The sequence below is a fragment of the Rattus norvegicus genome, chromosome 13, assembly GCF_036323735.1.
Source record: "Rattus norvegicus strain BN/NHsdMcwi chromosome 13, GRCr8, whole genome shotgun sequence".
NCBI lineage: Eukaryota > Metazoa > Chordata > Mammalia > Rodentia > Muridae > Rattus > Rattus norvegicus.
Window position 1 is genome coordinate 64,709,093 of NC_086031.1, and position 20,583 is coordinate 64,729,675.

The window sequence follows — 20,583 nt, forward strand, 5'->3', positions numbered from 1 at the left end:
CAATGATAAAACTGACAGGCTCCAAATAGACAGTCTAAAAGTTTCTAACTATTGGCTGGAAGAGAATATTCTCTCTAGCACCCACAGAGCTCAAGGTGTAGAAATCGAGCTGAAACCCTCATTATAAAGTTGACTAAATTACAAAGAAAATGTAAGTACCAGCCTTAGAGGGTGTCAACAGACTGTGAAACCTTTGAGGAAATTATTCCTTCAATGTCTGCTAAGCCAGTTCCCTGAAGGAGATGCCAGCCAAAGCAATACTACTGTCATCTCCGTGACTTACAGCTGAATAAACTCACCATTTCTAGTTCTTTCTGAACAATGGCTGGCTGGTTCACCTCAGCTGTTCTGACTCAAACTCCACTTCAAGCTGACTGATTCAAACAGGCTTCTCTCAGCTTTTCACTGAATTACTCTGTTCGGCCTAAACTATCTCTGGCAGTTTGTTCTAATCTTCTGGTCCTTCTCATTCTCTGGCTCACAAACTGCTTGGAACTCCACTGCACTGCAGGAACTGCACTGCCTGGACTCCACTGCACCACTGAATTGCAGTCATTGAACTGTCCTTCCCCACTCACCTCCTAAATCACCTCTCTTTCCTGAGCTGCCCTCCTGAGAGTTGGGCACATCTTATCTCACATTCTTTCTGTCAAATCCTTCTCTGATTCTTCACTTTGTCTGCCTCTCAAGTAGATGTCATTTTCAAACATGGCTGCTTCCTTCTACAAACTAACATTACTATCATTGTTTGGGATTAAAGGTGTGACTGTATTCCAGTCAAAGGGATTAAAAGGCATGTACTAAGGGCATGTCTACATTTAGTTAGATCACACAGACATAGAAGATCTTTGGATGTTAGCCCTTGTCAGAACAGCCATGTTGCTAGATTAAAATTCCTCCACATCTACTCATCTAGTTTCAGGAAGACTTTGCTGATGATTCTTAAGGATGTCCCATAAAAAAGAGCAAATATCTATTAAGATGGTTTTATTTCTATCTCTCTTATTCTATAACTAAGAAAAAAACTCACACCCACATTTATTTATTGTTTATTTATTTTTGAGACAAGATAGCATTTGAACAGGCTGGCCTTGAACTTGTTATGAGTTGTGAATTACTGGACTCCTGATTATCCTGCCTCAACTCCCAAGGGCTTGGATTACACATATGCAGCATCACATCTGGCTGGTATACAGTTTAAAAGCAGCAGCAAGGGAGTGGGTCTGGGTGGTGGCTCTGTAGTCATGAAAGCTTGCTCTTCGTAAAGAAGGGAGTTAGATCCCAGCGTTCAAGTAATAAGTTGGGCACCATGACACCCTTTGCATGATCCTACAGACAAACAAACAAACAATCTTTTAAAAAACAGCAACAAATGGAGAAATTGTCTTGTTTTGGTGTTCCTGGAAATGTGCCTACTTCCTTACCAGTTATGGCATTAGCTTCAAGTTCAGTGTATATCTAGGGCAGGTTGAAGACATTTTTTTTTTGCATGTGTGTTTTTATGGCCTAGAATGTGGTTGGAGTATGTGTTCCATGAAACTTAGAAGAGAGTTTCTGTTGCTGTCCTTAAATGAAACGGCCTTGGAAGTTGATCATGCCTAGCTGACTTACAATCATGTCAGCTATCTGCTTCGTGGCCCATCTCAGATTAGGAGTACTGAAGCACCCAACATCTCTTTCTCCCTGCAGGTTTATTGATTTGCCTCCATGTGTATCAAGGCTCCATTGTTATACATGGTACAGAAGGATCCCTAGCCCCCTTGAAGACTCTTCTATCAAATGCACTGCTCCTCTTAGTTACTTCTTTCTTTGCTCTGAAGGGTGCTCTCTAAAAACAAAACTATTCTAGTTTTCCTTCATTAATATCAACACAATGTATCTTTCCTTTTACTTTTAACCTAACTCTTTATTGACTTATTATGAATGGGACATTACTTGAATTAAGGAATATGTCATTTATTAGCCAGATGGAGGTGGCACTCGTCTTTAATCCCAGCATGCCACAGGCAGAGGCAGGAGAATTTCTGAGTTTGAGGCCAGTTACATCTACAAAGTGAGTTCCAGAATGGCCGGAACTACACAGAAAAACCCCATGCCAGGGAAAAGAAAAAGAAAAAAAAAAAACAAAAACAAAAACAACAACAAAAAACAAAACAAAACAAAACAAAAAAACAGACCCCAAACAAAGACAATGAACATCATTTATTTCCAGTATGTGCATGGACTTTAAACTTAATATCAGCACTGCAGGTTTGATTATATAAGAACCTGATAAAATTAGAACCAAAATTTACCTAACCATCTACCTAGCATCTTAGGAGAAAAATCATTGCTGGAAATTCAAGCAGCAGAAGAGGGCGGTAAAACTCAGCAGAATGTTCTCGAAGATGTTAATGCGTTTCCTCATTTTCCTTTTTTAGCTTCTCAAGGAAACTTTCACATACTAACGAAGTGTATTTTGTACACAGCAGGCACTTACGTGTGCCCAAAAGTACAGAGAAACACCAACAGTCTGCACAGTTCATAGCCACAGCTAAAGAGTAAAGAATCCTACAGAGGAGCATCTTTATCATCGCGCTTTGTCATATAGAGAGGTTGAACCATCTTGATTTAGTTTGGGACAATTAATATTCCCTTGTCATCAGCACTCAAAGGTGCCGACATACTGTGCTCTGGGATTCAGACTTCTCAAAAGCAGTCAATTACAGGACCATTTCCCCTTACATCCTTATGTCCTTATTTGGACTGCCTTTCAAAATTGCTCTTGTCCTCAAGGTCTAAGTTTCTTCTTGAGTTCTTGTGTAACTCGGTAGTATAGGGAGCCCTCTTCACCTCACATTTGAAGTTACAGATTAAATCAACCAACTGAACCATGCAGATATGTTAATTGAATTTCCTCTGTGATTGTGTTTAATGTCTTTAAATTTCAAGGAGTCTGAAGGTAATTATTCCCTATGCCTTGCTTTTCCCTCTTTCTTTGAATTCCCAATGTTTTCTTTTCTTTTCTTTTTTCTTTTTCTTTTTGTGAGAAAGGACTTTCCTGTGTACAGCTGGCTCTCCTGAGACTTGCTCTGTAGAGCAGGGAGGTCTAGAGATCTGCCTAAGCTCCCTCTTCTCCCTCAGTGCTGGGACTAAGGGCCAACACTACCACCCATTTCCGACCCCCCACCCCATCCCCCTTTTGTCATAATCTCTTTTAAAACATCAGAATATACGTCTCTGCATAATAGGCATACAATTACTATCAGAAGAGGATGGGGTTGTTCAAATTCCATTGAAGATTTCATTATATGATTTGAGTACCTTGACAAGAGTGTGGATTTTTACATGGCTCCTAGCCGAAGTTAGTATCAGGAGCTTTAATAAACTTACAGTTTGAGCCCATGCAATTCACTCACTCAAAATAAAACAGAAAACAAGAACTACTTAAAAGGATTCCCCAAAAGAAAACAGTCTGTGCACTCAGTTGAGATGGCATAGGACTCCCTGTCAGGGGTTGGGAGTGCCATACACGGAATGATTAAACATGACTAGAACAAAGGCCCTTGGTGACATGGAATTTTAGTCACTATGTCTCATGTAGAATCAAACTAGCATGCACATGAAGCAAACAGTTAAAAAAATTCCATGAGCGTTCTTATTTTCTGGGAGACCTCCGAGGAGTAAGGAATTCGGTAGTTTCCGAAGGGCTGTTTCTCATGGTCGATTCCCCCATGTTGGACCTTCTCTTCTTACATTTTGTTTTGTTTTGTTTTGCTCTGGTTTGTTTTCTTTTGAGCAGGGCTCTAGCTGTGTTGCCCAGACTGCTTCAAACCAGTTTCCTGACTTAACTTTCCTGAGAATACAGTTTAATTTCAGATTTTGTGTCTTTTTTTTTTCTCCATTCATGCCAAGAACGTACGGTTTAATTGAATGTTTTAGTTTCCTCATTTTCTTGTTTTACTCGGTTTTTCACTATTCCATCCTCAGATCCCCCTCCCGGGCCAACACCAAACACAGTGGGAAGTTATTCAACAGTCAAAAAAAAATCACCTCTCTAGGCAATTAATTTTTATTATCAAGCAATGTTTCAGAAAGAAGTGGATTTTTTTTAAGGTTAGCGAGAATAAGGCCAGTTATCGGGAAAAAAGTATTATCTTTTGATCTGTTGCCATAGCATATCTTCTTGTAAACGTAAACGTGGACAAAAATAAGTCTTTAAAAGGTACATTTTAAAACAAATTCCTTTTAGTGATTTGTCCTGTGAAAGAGTTGTTGATCAAAATGATAAAAGCTATGTAACAGCAGGGAGGAAAATACCTTAAAGCAATGCGGTGGACACTTAGCATTCCGACGTGGAGCTCGGCATCTGTCTCTGGGAAAGGCGAGTGCCTGGGGCTTGCTAGGACTGCGGAGCCTGGAGGACAGTTCGGTGAAAGACTTCACTCTAACTCCACCAATGCAGATGTCACCCTGACAGCAGCCCTCTCATTTCATTAAAAATAGAATAAATTAAATACACCGGTAACTGTGTGCGTGCTCAGAGCAGCAAGCACGTCAGACTGCGCCCCAGTGGGGAGAGGCAAGGGGATTCCCTTAGTTAGGATCTCGGATCCCGGGAGGGGAAGCTGTGACATTCTCTTGCTCCTCCGGCCCCCCAGTGGATGCGGGACTGGGAGGAAACCCGAGACCTCAAAGAGAGCCAGTCTTGGAGCAGGCACAGCGAACCACAGGGCGCCTGGAAGGATGCAGAGGGCGGTGCAGCTCTCTTGGCACCACTTTGGGCAGCCGAGGGAAGCTTCCTGGCTTCTCTGGGCTCATTTGCGTGAGTAAAGCCTGCCCCTATGGGTATTATGCAATTGGAAGCGGAGATGGGGGAAAGCTGGGGGGGTGGGGGGGTGGGGAAAGCCGAGGCGGAAAGACACAGTCACGAAGTCACGTGGAGTCCACTTTACTAAGATTTAAAAGCAAGGTTCTCCGGGTTAGCGGCCAGTTGTCAAACTGAGCGGAGAGCTTCAGGAGTACGAAGACCCTGCCTACGAAGGAACTCAGCTCTGTGTCCTGCCAGCTCCCCCGCCAGCTTCACTGCCACCAACGCTGCCACAACTGCTGCCACCACCGCTGCCACCTCTGCGATGCTCTTCCGAGCTGTGCTGCTCTGCGCTGCCCTGGCGCTCAGCCATGCAGGTGAGTGAGTGGCTTCGCGCCCCGAAGCACCCCTGGAGGGACTCCTCTGGCTCAGACCCCTTTCTAGGAGTATGGGATGGGCTGTGTATTGGCAAAGCGCCTGAGCCGCTAAAATCCAAAGGAACTGCAAGGATGGCAGGGGTTTTGCCACCGCTTTCAGGTTATGAGCCATTACTCAACTGAGCAGAGAACCACTTTCATTTGCTAAAATGAAATAGTCGTAATGGTTGTCGTTATGGTAAGACAGAATTTGATCAATACTTGTGAAAAGCACGTGTGTGGGCAACCGAACAGGAGTGATTGCTTTAAATACATGTTGGAGGCTCTTCTTCCCACAGGAAAATCCAGAAGACATTCTAAAAAAATATTCAAAATCTTAAAACTTGACTATTTTACTTTTATATTCCTTACACTAAATTTTGACAAATGTACTTTTTAATTTTCAAAGGGCTAACTTAACAATTCTAGTCTGAATATCCAAGTTATTTTGAAAATGTCGATAATGTGAGCCAGGAAGTTAGGTCCTCAGCTTTTCTTGCTTAAGAATAGAAAGTTGTTATTTCTACATTACAACCATTTCATAAGACAGAATTAGTTAAAATAAAACTTTTTTTTTCTAGGACTACCTGTGTATTTGTCAAACTTACCATTGTAAAGTTGACCCATAGTGACACAATTAAATCTTTAAGATGAGTCAAGAGTGACTGACAGGCTGTCTTGTCTTTTTAATATAGCAAATCCTTGCTGTTCCAACCCATGTCAAAACCGTGGTGAATGTATGAGCATAGGATTTGACCAATATAAATGTGACTGTACCCGGACTGGATTCTACGGTGAAAACTGTACTACGCGTAAGTTTTTCTTGGGGTATATTCCTTTGGAATGGGGACACATAAGGTCACCATAATTTTGTAGATTTATGTCCTATGGGAGGCGCCTACTCAGCTCTTCCTCCCGCTTTGTCTCTCTCCAGCTGAGTTTCTGACAAGAATCAAATTACTGCTGAAGCCCACCCCAAACACAGTACACTACATCCTGACCCACTTCAAGGGAGTCTGGAACATTGTGAACAACATTCCCTTCCTTCGGAATTCAATCATGAGATACGTGTTGACGTGTGAGTACAAACCTCCCTTGTTCTCCAGCATCGAACAAAACTATGCACTAGAAGCCCGACCCAAAGAAATCTCTCCGACCTTTTCAAAACGCCTTGAAGTATACTTTCCTACCCTGCCCCCACCCCTGATATGTCTAAACCACTGTCATGTAAACCTGTAGTCTGTATCTTGGTTATGACTCCTGCCCCTCATTCCTGTGGAGGAAGTGTGGTTCACTTGTTCATTGACTATCCGTGGCTTGCAGGAATTGTTCTGAACACAAAGCACCCTTTAAACAAATGGTTCATTAGGGTTTTCTTTGGGGGTCAGAAGAGAAAATAGCTGTCTATCGTTCTGAGGGCCATGCCCAACTGTATCTGTCATCAGCTATGGAACAGGAAGTGGGTAGTACCTGAAAAGTCAAGACTACTGGAGCATAATGTCCTGTGTAAATCTTAAACTTTATTGAAGATGCATTTTCCCAGTGCCTTTTAAAGTTTAGTCATTGTAAAGCAGGGTATCTTTGTCTGAATGAAACCCAATCTCTGTACTTGATCCATTGTACAATGGATAATTGATATCCCCTTGTTGGTTTTTTTCACATGAGGTTCAATAATTTTTTTCTTTAAAATTTCAGCCAGATCACATTTGATTGACAGCCCACCAACTTACAATGTGCACTACGGTTACAAAAGTTGGGAAGCTTTCTCCAACCTCTCCTACTACACCAGGGCCCTTCCTCCTGTGGCTGATGACTGCCCAACTCCCATGGGTGTGAAAGGTGAGTACAAAGAAATAGAGACGTTGCAAGTGTACTGACGGTTGGGTGTGTACCTAGAAAAGTTGACCCTGGATTGTCCTTTTATTTAAAAACTGTAAAATAGTTTTGTCTTTAGTATGGCTGTCCACAGAGGCGTATTAAAAGTGCGGATCTATTATGTGAAAGTAAATCTCCATTTTGATATAATGTCTCAACATTAGCATCTTATGCTAAATAGAATTCATGTTAGTTATTGATAAAACTATTCAATAACTCACCCCCATATCTTAAAACATGAATTTATACCCTTAGTAAGTTAGCTTGTTGTCTGTAACCTCTAAGGTAAAGGTTAACCAATAATTCAAGACCATTCTGGGATAGAGAGTGAGTTTAGTCCAGCCTGGGGTACAAGCATGACACTGTGCCTCAAAGCACAGCCATTGTTTCCGTGCTGTGATCCTCTTGGAGTTCATGTTTTTAAGATGGATGCTCTCAGGAATTAGACAGCTGTTTGTTTGAACAAATATGTAAATGGATACATATTTACTTTAGAGTTTTCTTGTTCTAGGAAATAAGGAACTTCCTGATTCAAAAGAAGTTCTGGAAAAGGTTCTTCTGAGGAGAGAGTTCATCCCGGATCCCCAAGGCACAAATATGATGTTCGCATTCTTTGCCCAGCACTTCACTCATCAGTTTTTCAAGACAGATCAGAAGCGAGGACCTGGGTTCACCCGAGGACTGGGCCATGGAGTAAGTAGGCTTAACTCAGATTTAAAGCAAATCCTTAGGAAATGCTGACATCTTGCCATGCCAAACAAATCACACCCATTTTTTTTTTTAAGCCAAATGTCATGTCTACTAAAACCATAACAGAGTGTTCCATTTTCATTTGCTGGTTTAGTAAAAATAAGCAGACACACACAGAAATATTTTAATGTAATTGTCCCTTACATTTTTAGTCTAAAAGTTTGGTCTATGTAAAGGCTATATCTTCTGTAAATAAATAAATAATTAATCATCGGTGGCATTGGGAAGTGAACCTTAGAAATATGTTTGCCAGGCACCAGGCATCGGACTCTGCTATTAAGATAGAGACCCAGTCTCCCCCCACACCCCCCCAAAAAAATCCCCTGATTGTGCTGCTTTAAGTAATATAAAATAACTATCATGGCTATAATGAAGCATGAAGCATATTTAATACAGGAGACTAATATCATTCAACATAAAGAAATATACAGGCTTGTAGCTCTGGTAGACAAATTATTTTAGAATTTTGTGGCTATGAAAAAAGGCATTTGTTGAGCTTGCTGTATTGGTGTTTTAGAACACTTGTTGCTTTTGCAGAAGACCCAGCTGAAGTTTCTAACACCCACCCACATGATAGTTCACAACCATCTGTATAACTCTAGTCAGTTCTAGGGAATTTGATGCCTTCTTCTGACATTTTAGGGTACCAGGCATGCACATGGTATACATACATACATACATACATATGTACATATGTACATATGTACATACATACAGGCAAATTCTCATACATATAAAAATAAAATAAATCTTTTAAAAAATCACTTGTTGAATTTTAAGTTCAACTAAATCATCAAAATTTAATAAGAAATGATAGTAAGAAATCATTAAGTTGAAATTTTCCCATTATCAATTTTCTAGGTGGACTTAAATCATGTTTACGGTGAAACTCTAGACAGACAACATAAACTTCGACTTTTCCAGGATGGAAAATTGAAATATCAGGTATTTTCCTTACAGTTTAAAAATTATCACCTGCTGTTTAGACTTACATTTTAAAACTATTGTGGCTTTTTTCTTCTTCTACTTCTTCTTTTTTAAACTCTGCTATTACTATTCTTGTGATTTAGGTCATCGGTGGAGAGGTGTATCCTCCCACAGTCAAAGACACTCAGGTAGACATGATCTACCCTCCCCACGTCCCTGAGCACCTGCGGTTCGCTGTGGGGCAGGAAGTCTTTGGTCTGGTGCCGGGTCTGATGATGTATGCTACCATCTGGCTTCGGGAGCACAACAGAGTGTGTGATATACTCAAACAGGAGCATCCTGAGTGGGATGACGAGCGACTGTTCCAAACCAGCAGGCTCATACTGATAGGTGAGCAAGAGAGAAATGAGTAAGGCCATCTCCCTCGCCAAGAGGAAGAACTCATTTCTTGCATTTGCTATGTTTTGACTCCTTCTCGTGAATAGGGAGAGGGAATGTGATGTGGGGACATACTTACCGTTGGTTGTGAGGGAAATAAATTCTCTCTGTTGTGCAACAGGAGAGACGATCAAGATAGTGATCGAAGACTACGTGCAACACCTGAGCGGTTACCACTTCAAACTCAAGTTCGACCCAGAGCTGCTTTTCAACCAGCAGTTCCAGTATCAGAACCGCATTGCCTCTGAATTCAACACACTCTATCACTGGCATCCGCTGCTGCCGGACACCTTCAACATTGAAGACCAGGAGTACACTTTCAAACAGTTTCTCTACAACAACTCCATCCTCCTTGAACACGGACTTGCTCACTTTGTTGAGTCATTCACCAGACAGATTGCTGGCCGGGTAAGCATTGTTCCTGAAAAGCAAGAACCGGCTGGTCAGTAGCTTTAGGACTTTTGTCATAGAGACAATTTTTTTTTCCTTTACTAAAAGAATAGTCAGGTGTTCTACTGGTTCTTGAAACATGATGCATGGAAGGTTTTGAAAGGTTATAGAGTTCAACTAAAATTATCCAGCAAATAGCGACACCTGTCTATCTTAAAACTAATATTTTTTAAAGCTTTCAGTCACCTTATAGATTACAGAAGTAAATATTCAGACTTGTCTATTAGCTTATTTTTTTTTAATAATCGTAAAAGGCCCATTCATTACAGATTAGAAGTGATGACGTCAAGTTGTAGGATCACAAGAATATGCATAAGAATCTCATTTTATTATTCACCTTTCTCAGGTTGCTGGGGGAAGGAATGTTCCAATCGCTGTACAAGCAGTGGCAAAGGCCTCCATTGACCAGAGCAGAGAGATGAAATACCAGTCTCTCAATGAGTACCGCAAACGCTTCTCCCTGAAACCTTACACATCGTTTGAAGAACTTACAGGTGAGAAACGGTTGCTGAAATTTCTAAAATGACCAAGGATTAAATGAGAAAAGAGAAGGTGAGAGGGAATTTAGTGAAGGAATAAACTGTCTTCCTCCTCTTCCTCTTTTTCGTCTTCTTCTGGAAACAGAAAAGGATTGAGTTTATTGAGAAAGGGGAGCAGGAATGGGGGTCGGCTAGTGAATGTATACTCGTCATCCAGGGCTATTGTCGGCAATTCCCAGTTTGATATAGCCATATTGTCTGTACCTTCCAGGAGAGAAAGAAATGGCTGCAGAGTTGAAAGCCCTCTACCATGACATCGATGCCATGGAACTGTATCCCGCCCTGCTGGTGGAAAAGCCTCGTCCAGATGCTATCTTTGGGGAGACCATGGTAGAACTTGGAGCTCCATTCTCCTTGAAAGGCCTTATGGGTAATCCCATCTGTTCTCCTCAATACTGGAAACCTAGCACCTTCGGAGGAGAAGTGGGTTTTAGGATCATCAACACTGCCTCAATTCAGTCTCTCATCTGCAATAATGTGAAAGGGTGTCCCTTTGCCTCTTTCAATGTGCAAGACCCGCAGCCTACCAAGACAGCCACCATCAACGCAAGTGCCTCCCACTCCAGACTAGATGACATTAACCCTACAGTACTAATCAAAAGGCGTTCAACTGAGCTGTAAGAGTCTACTGACCATATTTATTTATTTATATGAACAATTTAATTTAATTATTTAATATTTATACAGAATGCTTTTTTTCACTTAACATCTTCTATAACAGAAGGCAATATTCTTGAACAATGTTCCATTTGTGAAGATTCCTGTGTTTGTACTTTAAATATGTGTTATCCGAAAATGAAAGGGAAAAAAAGAACACTTTCATTTTTCGGCATAAGCCAGTGAGAAGGGAAATGAATTTTGATATCTTTATACTTGAATGTCAGCTCATGACTAGCTTAATAAGAACAAATGAAAGGTGTATGAATATTTAAATGCTGTTACAAGGAGGGAAATGTGAATATTTAAATGCTGTTACAAGGAGGGAAATGCTGCATTGTTGGTTATGACTGTGTCATCCTTACTATGTTAGGAGCAACCGATGTGGAATTGTTTTTAAATCTTGCATATCTTTATCTCATCAAAGCAAAGGGGTACAAGTCCAGTTTTAAATGAGCATGAAGGCAGATACCGGCAACTGTCTTTTTATTTTTTAAAAGCAATCTTTTGAAACAAATGATTTGCAATGTCTAAATCAGGAGTTGGAATCACTTTCGAAAGCCCTTACTTTCTTGAGCTGTCAAATTTGTACCCACACAGATTAAGCAGCTACCATAAACACAAATCTCTAAAACTGGGGAAAACTATTATGACTGATGGTTAAGATACCATGTCAGGGATCTTTCTTTTCTCAGGAGTAGTGAAAAGCTACTATGACAATCAGACCTTCCTTGTACGTCAGATTGCTGGCGTAGGAAGGTGGCGGAGCCCGTGATGTTCTGTCCTAAACGATGGAAAAGCTTTAAAGCTTGTGTGTGAGTGGTAGCCAGCAAAACCTATCATAGCAACAAAAGAGTCCACAAACAAAATAACCAAGAACAAAGAAGGGTTCCAAGCTAAAGACCGCATCGAGGGTTAAACTTTTGAAGGAGACTTTCAGATCCTCCTGTGGTGCTGGCTGTGACTTGCCAGGCTGGACTTTTAAAGAGTTTTTCTGTTGCACAGTATGACACAACAGCCCATCTCTCAATGCAAAAGGTATCAGTGGGCTTCTTCAAAACTTTGAAATGTCTTCCAGCTCACGGTACCAGAAGTGCAGTAGGCCCCATGCAATGTGTGAGTTCAGCCTGGATGCCAGCATGATGCTCTCCTTACTCTGTTTCTTGTAGTCATTTTGCTCTGAGAAACTGCTGATTGATCTGTTTTTGTAGCTGTGTTCCAGGCTCTTAGTATTCTTTCTTTAACCTCCATTAATATTTTCTCTACTTGAAGTTTTACATTCAGGAAAAACCTCAGCTCAGGACTACTGTGTAGCTCCCCTTCGGAGGAAGAAGTTACTTTAGACAAAAGGCAAAAAAATTAAATGTATTTTTCATTTGTAATTATATGGAAGGGCCCTACCAAGATGCTAGAATTGGAGGGGGTTCCTGACAAGAAAGTTACATTCTTGTCCTGAAGAATTGCTTTCTTATTTAAAAACAGAGTCAGTTAGTGGGTAGTTCTGGGCAATAGAAATAAATATAAAACAATAATGACAATCATTCTCTACATCTCATTATCAGCTGAGGTACTGTATATTACTGAATTTACTGAAGATAGTTATGTCTTTCAGACATTGTTGTTATAAACTATGTTTAAGCCTACTACAAGTGTTTCTTTTTTGCATTATGTCAGAATTGATGTACCTTTTTTTTAATGATTACCTCCCTGTACTACTGTGCGAACAATCAAACAAAATGATGAGATTAATGGTCATGGATAAATTTCAAGAAAACTAGTGTATTTGATTGAAAAGTTTAAAGTTAGAACTTAGGCCATTGGAATTTACTCATATAGCAAACTGCGTAGAGCCAATATTGACTCACCTACACACGTTATACAGATTGACATTTTAGACATTTTGAAGGCCCCGTAGGTATTTTATTAGTTAGAACTTAATTTTTTGAAAAACATATCCAAAGCACAATAGGCATTAGAATTTGTGCATCGAGAACTGATTACAAATAATATTGATATGTATGTAAATAACTGAGAAGTATGTCTTATGAAGAAATATATTTTATTACAAAAAATTATAAAACATTTTCAAGATTATATGCTTTAAAAGTTTAAGATCAGAAAATAATCAACTTTAGAAAAACACGTATAAAAATTGTTAACATCATTGATTAAAAAAAAAAAAAAAAAGCCAACATGATTGTTGTGAACATCAACCTGCTGACTGAACCTGGGAATTCAGGTTAAGTATGTGACTGCTGCCGTGCCTCAGAGAAATTTGTATTTAAATTAACTTATGTAAAAAAAAATCTTAGAACAAATGTTTGTTTATTTTTATACTTATTTAAGAAATTGAAAACTTCTGAAAATAAAGTTTGATTGTGTCTTTACATCATGGCATTGATATCTCTGATTCATGAACCTAAAACCATTATCTTTTCTTCTTCCATCTACACTAAGAGTGAGCTGTACCTTAATGGTAGAGCAGTTGCCTAACATTTAGGAGGCCCCAGGTTCTATCGTCAACACTGAATAAGAAAAATCTAGGCTGTCCCTGAATGAAGTGGCTCTGCTCTTGCTCCTATGGACTCTAACAAGAGTCACTCACTACTCATTGCCTCAGTTGCTGAAGAACTATTAAAATGTGTTCTGTGTGCCTCAGAGACAACAGGCTTGGTTTCTCTGCCTAAGCTAGAAGGATTAAATACAATTAATATGCAAAAGGCACACTGGGCAAGAAAGTTGGCTCAGGGTGGATAGGTGCTTTCCTCCAAACCTGATGACTTCAGGTCAATCCCCAAAATCCATATGGTGAAAGGAGAGAACCGACACTTATGAGTTGTCTTCTGAGCTACACACACACACACACACACACACACACACACACACACACAATATAAATACACTTTAATTATTGTCGAAAAGACAAAGGCTAAGATTTATGTTACACAGGAAGTAGAAAACATGAAAAGGAAGTTCAAAAGAAAAAGGATAGAAAAGGGAAGGAAAGGAAAAGAAAAGGAGAGGAGAGAGGAGAAAGAAAATAGAAGTAAGTCCAGCATGCTAGTGCATGCCTTTAATCCCAGCACTCAAAAGACAGAGGCCAGTGGATCTCTGTGGGCTTCAGGCCAGCCTTTTCTGTGTAGTCCGGTCAGCCAGGGCTTCCTAGTAAAATGAAAACAAAATTAAACAAAATACAAAAAAAAAAAAAAAAACTAGTGAACAAACAAAACAGATAGAAGTTCAAACAAAAACATTATACTCGGATGGGCAAACTGTTAGAACATTATACATGGCTTCTTTTGTCTCCCAATTTTTGGCACCCAGGTAATTTCTATAGTTCCACAGTTCACATATTTCACACCTTTGCACATCTTTCTGGTGGTTGGCATTCTCTAAACCACTGGTACCTTTCCCCACAATATCCCTCTAGTCTGACATCTTGACCTCATCCCTATTACTTGCTGAACTACCTCGAAGCCCTTGATTTTCAGCATGCGCCTTGACTTCCCAACATTTCAGTGAACCTACCAAGCCTGAGCATCCGACTTAAGTGTGCACTGCAGAGCCCACTGCTGGTCCACCAACGTCAACATGTCATTATCTAGTACCCCAGCATCTCTTACTTCTCTCTGCCTCTAGCTGAGATTCCACGTTTTCATTCATTCTCTTGATAACTATTTTTTCTTCTGTCCTGCCTTTTCTGTAAAATACAGGGAGGGTCTCACTGTATAGCCTTGGTTGCATACAGCGAAGATGACCAGACTGCACTCTCACAGATATCACCTGCCTCTACCTCCGAGTATTGGGACTAAGGGCTTGCACTATGTCATGGCCAACTGCATATTTATTTTTATGTTGTTTGCCTTGTTCTTTTTCAAGATGGGAACCTCACCATTGTAACCCAGGCTAACCATCAACTGCCTCAGCTTCCCAAGTGCAGGTATTACAAATAATGCTCCAGTGCCTGACTTCAGCCCAAGGGCGTGGGTGTGCACACACACACACACACACACACACACACACACACACACACACACCATGGCACACAGTTTGGTATTTCTCCTGGTATTTCTCATCTGCACAGAGTACTCCCTTCCTCTGCTATATCTATACATTAACATACGACAATATTTGTGATGTTAATTTAACTCAGACTCTTAAGTTCAGACAATAATCACTCCCAAAGTTTATATTTTCAGGATTAACTTCTAATCTGCAATTAGCAACTATCCTCTCAAATTTACAAATGCAATCATTCATTCTCCAACTAGACCAAACAGTAATTATCTAATATTAATTAGATAATCAGCATCTTCTAGCTTTAAGCAAAAGCTTTGCCTTTTCTTCCATAACTTCCCTAGGTATAATCTTGTTGACAGCATTCCAAAGACAAATCAGAATTCTGTCAATTTCCTTCCCAACCCCACCAGTATCAATCTAGTCAGCGTAACAGACTTTAAATGGGCAATCCTTCTATTCCTTTTGTTCAAAACATTCTTCTTATGGTCATGAGAGTTTGTGTGCTTTAAATATCAATCTTGTCATGGCCCTCCTGTGTCTGAAATCTTCTAGTGACTTCTTACGCTGCAATGCTTATAAGCTTCTTACTCTATGCTTTAGGGACTCAGCCATCTACCCCCTGCCTACCTCACTTAGCTAATCTACTCTTCCTCCTGCCATATTTCATTTTCTGTTGTTGTGACAGAGTGCTTGAGACTGAATAATTTGCTCGTGAATCTGGAAGCTGGGTGGCCCAAAGCTACGAGGCCTCTGTAGAGTGTTTCTGCCCCATTTGCTTCAAGTGACACAAGGAAAATGGGCAAACTGGCTGTGGGAAGAGGAGGGACATGGCTGTCTTGCTAAGTCATGGTAGATTGGTGGAGTACACTAATCCCTTCTTCAAGGTAGAGTCCCTGTGATCCGGAAACCCCTGAAGTACCTAGACAGACAGCTTGCAATAATGTTTAGGGCCAATTACACTTCAACATGAGTTTGCTAACAAGCCACATCCAAACCACAGACACACTCTCATTTCCTATATCTGTCACATTGGCTTCTTGTGATTTGCTTATTAGCAATAAATCTCAAGATGATGACACTCTTCCGATCTTTTCTGAAGATTTTCACATGGGTCCGCCTTCTCAACAGTCAATCTCAGCTCATGTTTCTCCTCCTCAGAAAGTCTTCCTCTAACCACCTGAACTAAGAGAACTTCTCTCAGACGTCACTCCTCAGGTTATTGGATGTTCTTCACAGCTCTCAGAGCAATCTTATCTGATACTATTATGTTTAGTGTGCTTCCTGTGTTCCCACTCTAGACATCCATGCCTATGAGGGAAAAATAACCTTGTCTGAGTTATTCATAGCTTGCAGAATACTAAGTATATTTAAAAGTGATTTAAAACACATAAAAGATGTATAAGGAGAGACTTTGTAAAAAGAAACAATGTGTAGTGTAGTGATTCCTGAAGAAATAGTAACATCTTTGCCAGCTGAGATCTTCTCTCTGGGAAATCTGCCCTTTTCTTCTAATACTAACAACATCAAAATGCATTAACATAATAAATATATTTCATAACATAGTGGGTGGCTGAAAGTGGGTTATACCATCATCAGTTTCTTGGGTTGGATGTACTATAGTTATGAGGCTGTCAGCATTTAGGGAGGTGTGAATTGCAGTCCTTCTAGCCTCCCTTCTTTGTAGCATCTTGTGAAGGAACAATTTTTTGTTTTTTGGTTTTTTGTTTTTTTCAAAATTGTAAGTGGATTGTTTCTTTGTTTGAGAAAATGTCTTTTGGGCTAGCCCTTGCTTGCCTGACATTTATTATGTTGCCCAGGCTAGTCTTAGATTCACAGAAATCTTCTTGCCTCAGTCTCTTCCTCCTGAGTGCAGGGACTATCACTATGTCCATTTCTATTTGAGGAGGGTGTTTATTTATGTATTTTATTTGTTTTTATTGGTTTGGTTTATGTGTTTGGGTGAGTGAATGTGAGTGAAAGGTGGCCAGAGAGGACAGAACAAGGTACCAGATCCCTTAGACTTAGAGTTATAAACCTCCCAACAAGGATGCTAAGAAGTAAACATGGGTACTCTGCAAAAGCACTGAGCCATCTTTCTAGCATCATTTAGTTTTATTTGAGTGTGTGTGTGTGTGTGTGAGAGTGTGTGTGTGTGTGTGTGTGTGTGTGTGTGTGTGTGTGTGTGTGTGTGTCTACTTTGTTCTCTTCCTCCTGCCTTGCGTTTAAAGTGCTAGGATTGGTTGGGGATTTAGCTCAGTGGTAGAGTGCTTGCCTAGCAAGTGCAAGGCCCTGGGTTCAGTCCCCAGCTCTGGAAAAAAAAAAAAGAAAAAAGAAAAAAAAATAAACAGTAAAGTGCTAGGATTACAGGTATGTGCCACCAATATAGAGTTTTTTTTTCCTAGTACTTATTCTTAATATTTTTAATTATGTGTACCCATGTGTTTGTCTGAGTGCAGGTGCCCTCAGATGCTAGCAGCATGATCCTGGAATTGGGATCTGAACCCCGGGCCTCATGATTGAGCATCGAGCACTCTTAACTGCTGAGCCATTTCTTCGACCCACTGCAGTTTTTAATTAAAGAACAACAAAAAAACACCAAAAACAAACAGAAAACCACTTTTAATTATGACTGTCCCCCTGCAAAGTGAATTCAAATATACTATTAAGGACTCAGAATGATTGCTTCTCCCTCCTTTTGTTTGCTTTCATGCCCCACAGATCCACTGAGCCCCTTTCTCCCACATGACGTCTTTAAAGAGCTTTTCTTCCCTCTCCCAGAAACACTGACTTTTGCAGAACTTAATAGCCAAAGGCTAAAGGTAAAGAAAAGAGCCTAAGATGACTAGTAAAAGTTCTGTAAATCACTCCGCTATTTAATCCAGAAGTAAGAATCATTTTAGAAAGACCCACCCCTCATTAAACTCAATAAGAATTCAAGAGAGATCATATTGGGTTTTACTATATTTGTTGTGACTATCTGAATTTAATTTTTCATATTAAAGTTTTGTGTTAAAATTTGCAATTTCTACTAAACATTTTTATATTTACATTTTAATTATTTTAAGTTTACATTTGATTGTGTGTGTGTGTGTGTGTGTGTGTGTGTGTGTGTGTGTGTGTGTGTGTGTGTTTTTAAAACTTGCCAGACTTGACTCTCTTTCCCATTCTACCATATGGGTTCTGGAAATAGATTCAAGTTGTCAGATGTTTGCTCTGACCACTGTCATAGTTAGGGTTTTATTTCTGTGAAGAGACACTATGACCACAGCAACTTTTATAAGGAGACATTTAATTGGGGTGCTGGCTTACAGATTCAGAGGTTCAGTGCATTATCATCAAGGTGGGAGCATGGCTGGGGCACAGACCGATGTGGTACTTGAGAAGCTGAGAGTTCTACATCTGGGTAGTCAGGCAGCGGGAAGACAGAGATACTGGCCTAGATTGAACATTTGAAACCCCAAAGCCTACCCCCATGACACATATCCTCCAAAATGGCATCTCCTAATAGTGCCACTCCTTACGGGCCTATGGGAGCCATTTTAATTCAGACCTCTACATTCTCTGAACCAACACACCAGCTCTTGTGGTTTATTGTCTGAGACATGGTTTTGATAGCATACTTTTGAAGCTTACTATGTAGCCTAGGCCAGCCTCCAAGGCAATCCTTCTGCCTCACCCTTCCAAGTGCTTAGATTGCAGTCGTGAGTTATGATACCCAAGCACTATTCTAAGCAGTGTACAAGTCACTGGAGAGGTCCGCGGACCTGTGCTCTCAAAAGTAAATGCTCAAATTACATAGAAGCCAAAATTCCAGGAAGTGCTCAAGAAAAAAAACAGTCACGATCTCACAAAATTAAGAACACAGAACAAGCCACCTACAGTTGTTCACACCCCAGCTGGTTTCTTTCTTAGACGATAAGAAACAAAAGCAGCCAAGGTGTCCGGCTTCCTTTGTACTGGGGCCTCCATCCCCACCTTTCTACCTCAGGACCTCCCATCACATGGGCCTCTCTGTAGGGATGGAGTTCCCTTGCCTTTCACGGTCCCTATTGTTCCCAGTAGGTGATGTGGTAGCATTATTGCGTGACTTTTCCCTGGCTGTTACCCAAAACAGTGTTCATGATGACTACATTCACAAACACAGGGCAGGGTATGCTCCTGAGGGAGTGTCTTGCACTGATTTAGGATTCTGAAAGAGACTCAGAAAAGGGGCCTACGGGTAAACATTCTTGCTCCTTAAGCAGTAAAAAGGGTGGTGGTGACACATGGGGCAAGAATGTTACTTTCACCCACACCCTGAAACCTCTTTAAAATGCAAAATTTCTCTAACCATTATCACGTCGTATTTTATTTAGACTCAATTTATCTACAGTAAGTGATACTCTTCACTGCTGAGGCATTGAAATGCTCTTTAATTTGGAGGAAACCCTGCTTGAAAGAAAGGAACAATCCAGTCCGCTGCGGGTGGTGCCCGCAGAGGCAGGGGCGAGGATTTTTGTTCTTTTGATTTTGTTTTGAGGCCAGCTGGACTCTGACTTAAAAATAAATAAATAAAGTATACTTATATAAAATTTTCCATTTGGGGGAGTTTCAAACTGGATGAAATGGCGTGCATATTCTTTTGTAAAAAAAAAAATTCTTGGGCTGGAGAGATGGTTCAGCTGTTAAAGGCTAGGCTCATAACCCGAAATATAAAAATTCTCTTCCTTCATTTACAAAGTGATGTATGCCATAAACACTCTGAAAATAAATTCAAAATCATAGGTTAATTTCGAACAGAAATTGCATATATGTTTAGCAATTTGGGATACTATCTGAAATCACTAGAGAGACATAGTGATTCCGTGGCCATGGTGGGTCTCCAGGCCGATTCTGACATCATTAAATCCTGCAGATTTCCTATTGCTAAAAGTCAGATTATCAAGCCATGGCGGTGGCCTGGCTTCTCAGCACTCAGACTTTGCAGATAGACAGCCTGGTTTGCCCTGGCTATTCCCACGTCTAGCCTTGTGGTAAATAAAACACCCACATTCCTCATCTCTAAAAGGTAAAATAGGGAACTTAGATGGAGCTAGGCTGGTGGTGTCTGCTTAGCTTGTAGGAAGCCCTGCATCCCACCCTCAGCTTAGAGCTCGAAATTTGCTGTGGTGGCACAGACGGGGGATCCAAGAGGCCTACACATTTTCCAGGTGGGTGGAGGTGGGAGGATAAGAGGCTCAAGGTTGTCCTCAGCTACATAGGTCATTGGAGGCTAGTCTGGGGTATGAGATGCATCAAAAAAAAAAAAAACATGAAAATAATAATTTCTTTTTCTTTGATTAGGAAAGTGATTCTTGCTCCACGCATAGAGACAACTGTTAGAAATTTTCTTTCAACTCAGTTTCTTAAGTGAATTGAATGCTGGCTAATATTTGCACACACTAAACAAGTAAATGAAAATTAAAGTAGAGGCATGCAGCTGTGACAATGTCTGAAATCCCAAGGGTTTTTGTCCAGTCAGAGGCAGATGTTCACTTTTTTTTTTTTTCAAACTATAACTCAGGGCAAATAGACACTAAAAAACAACGATGTTGTGTGTGCGAGCGTACACAGATGACATTGTGTTGTGGCGGTCAGAGGACAACTTGGAGTTCATCTTGTGTTTTCCAGGGATCAAACTCAGGTGCTCGAGCTTGCTAGCAGCTGCCTTTATTACCGCTGAGCCACACACAGGCTTTGGTAG

The 20,583-nt window shown here is 40.5% G+C and overlaps 1 protein-coding gene and 1 long non-coding RNA gene across 2 annotated transcripts; one reads left to right on the top strand and one right to left on the bottom strand.

Moving 5' to 3' along the window:
• Nucleotides 1-1,036: 1,036 nt before the first annotated feature.
• Nucleotides 1,037-4,745, bottom strand: Ptgs2os (prostaglandin-endoperoxide synthase 2, opposite strand). Its single transcript, NR_132640.1, has 2 exons — nt 4,300-4,745; nt 1,037-1,329 (listed from the first exon to the last, which is right to left on the bottom strand). It is a non-coding gene; the product is annotated as a prostaglandin-endoperoxide synthase 2, opposite strand (long non-coding RNA).
• A 225-nt stretch (nt 4,746-4,970) lies between these two features.
• Nucleotides 4,971-13,228, top strand: Ptgs2 (prostaglandin-endoperoxide synthase 2). The gene is made up of 10 exons (NM_017232.4): nt 4,971-5,166; nt 5,901-6,017; nt 6,140-6,283; nt 6,901-7,044; nt 7,592-7,773; nt 8,692-8,775; nt 8,901-9,147; nt 9,317-9,603; nt 9,992-10,139; nt 10,396-13,228. Exons 1-10 carry the CDS (start codon nt 5,115-5,117, stop codon nt 10,803-10,805), a joined length of 1,815 nt encoding a protein of 604 aa, NP_058928.3. The 5' UTR covers nt 4,971-5,114; the 3' UTR covers nt 10,806-13,228.
• Nucleotides 13,229-20,583: the final 7,355 nt, after the last annotated feature.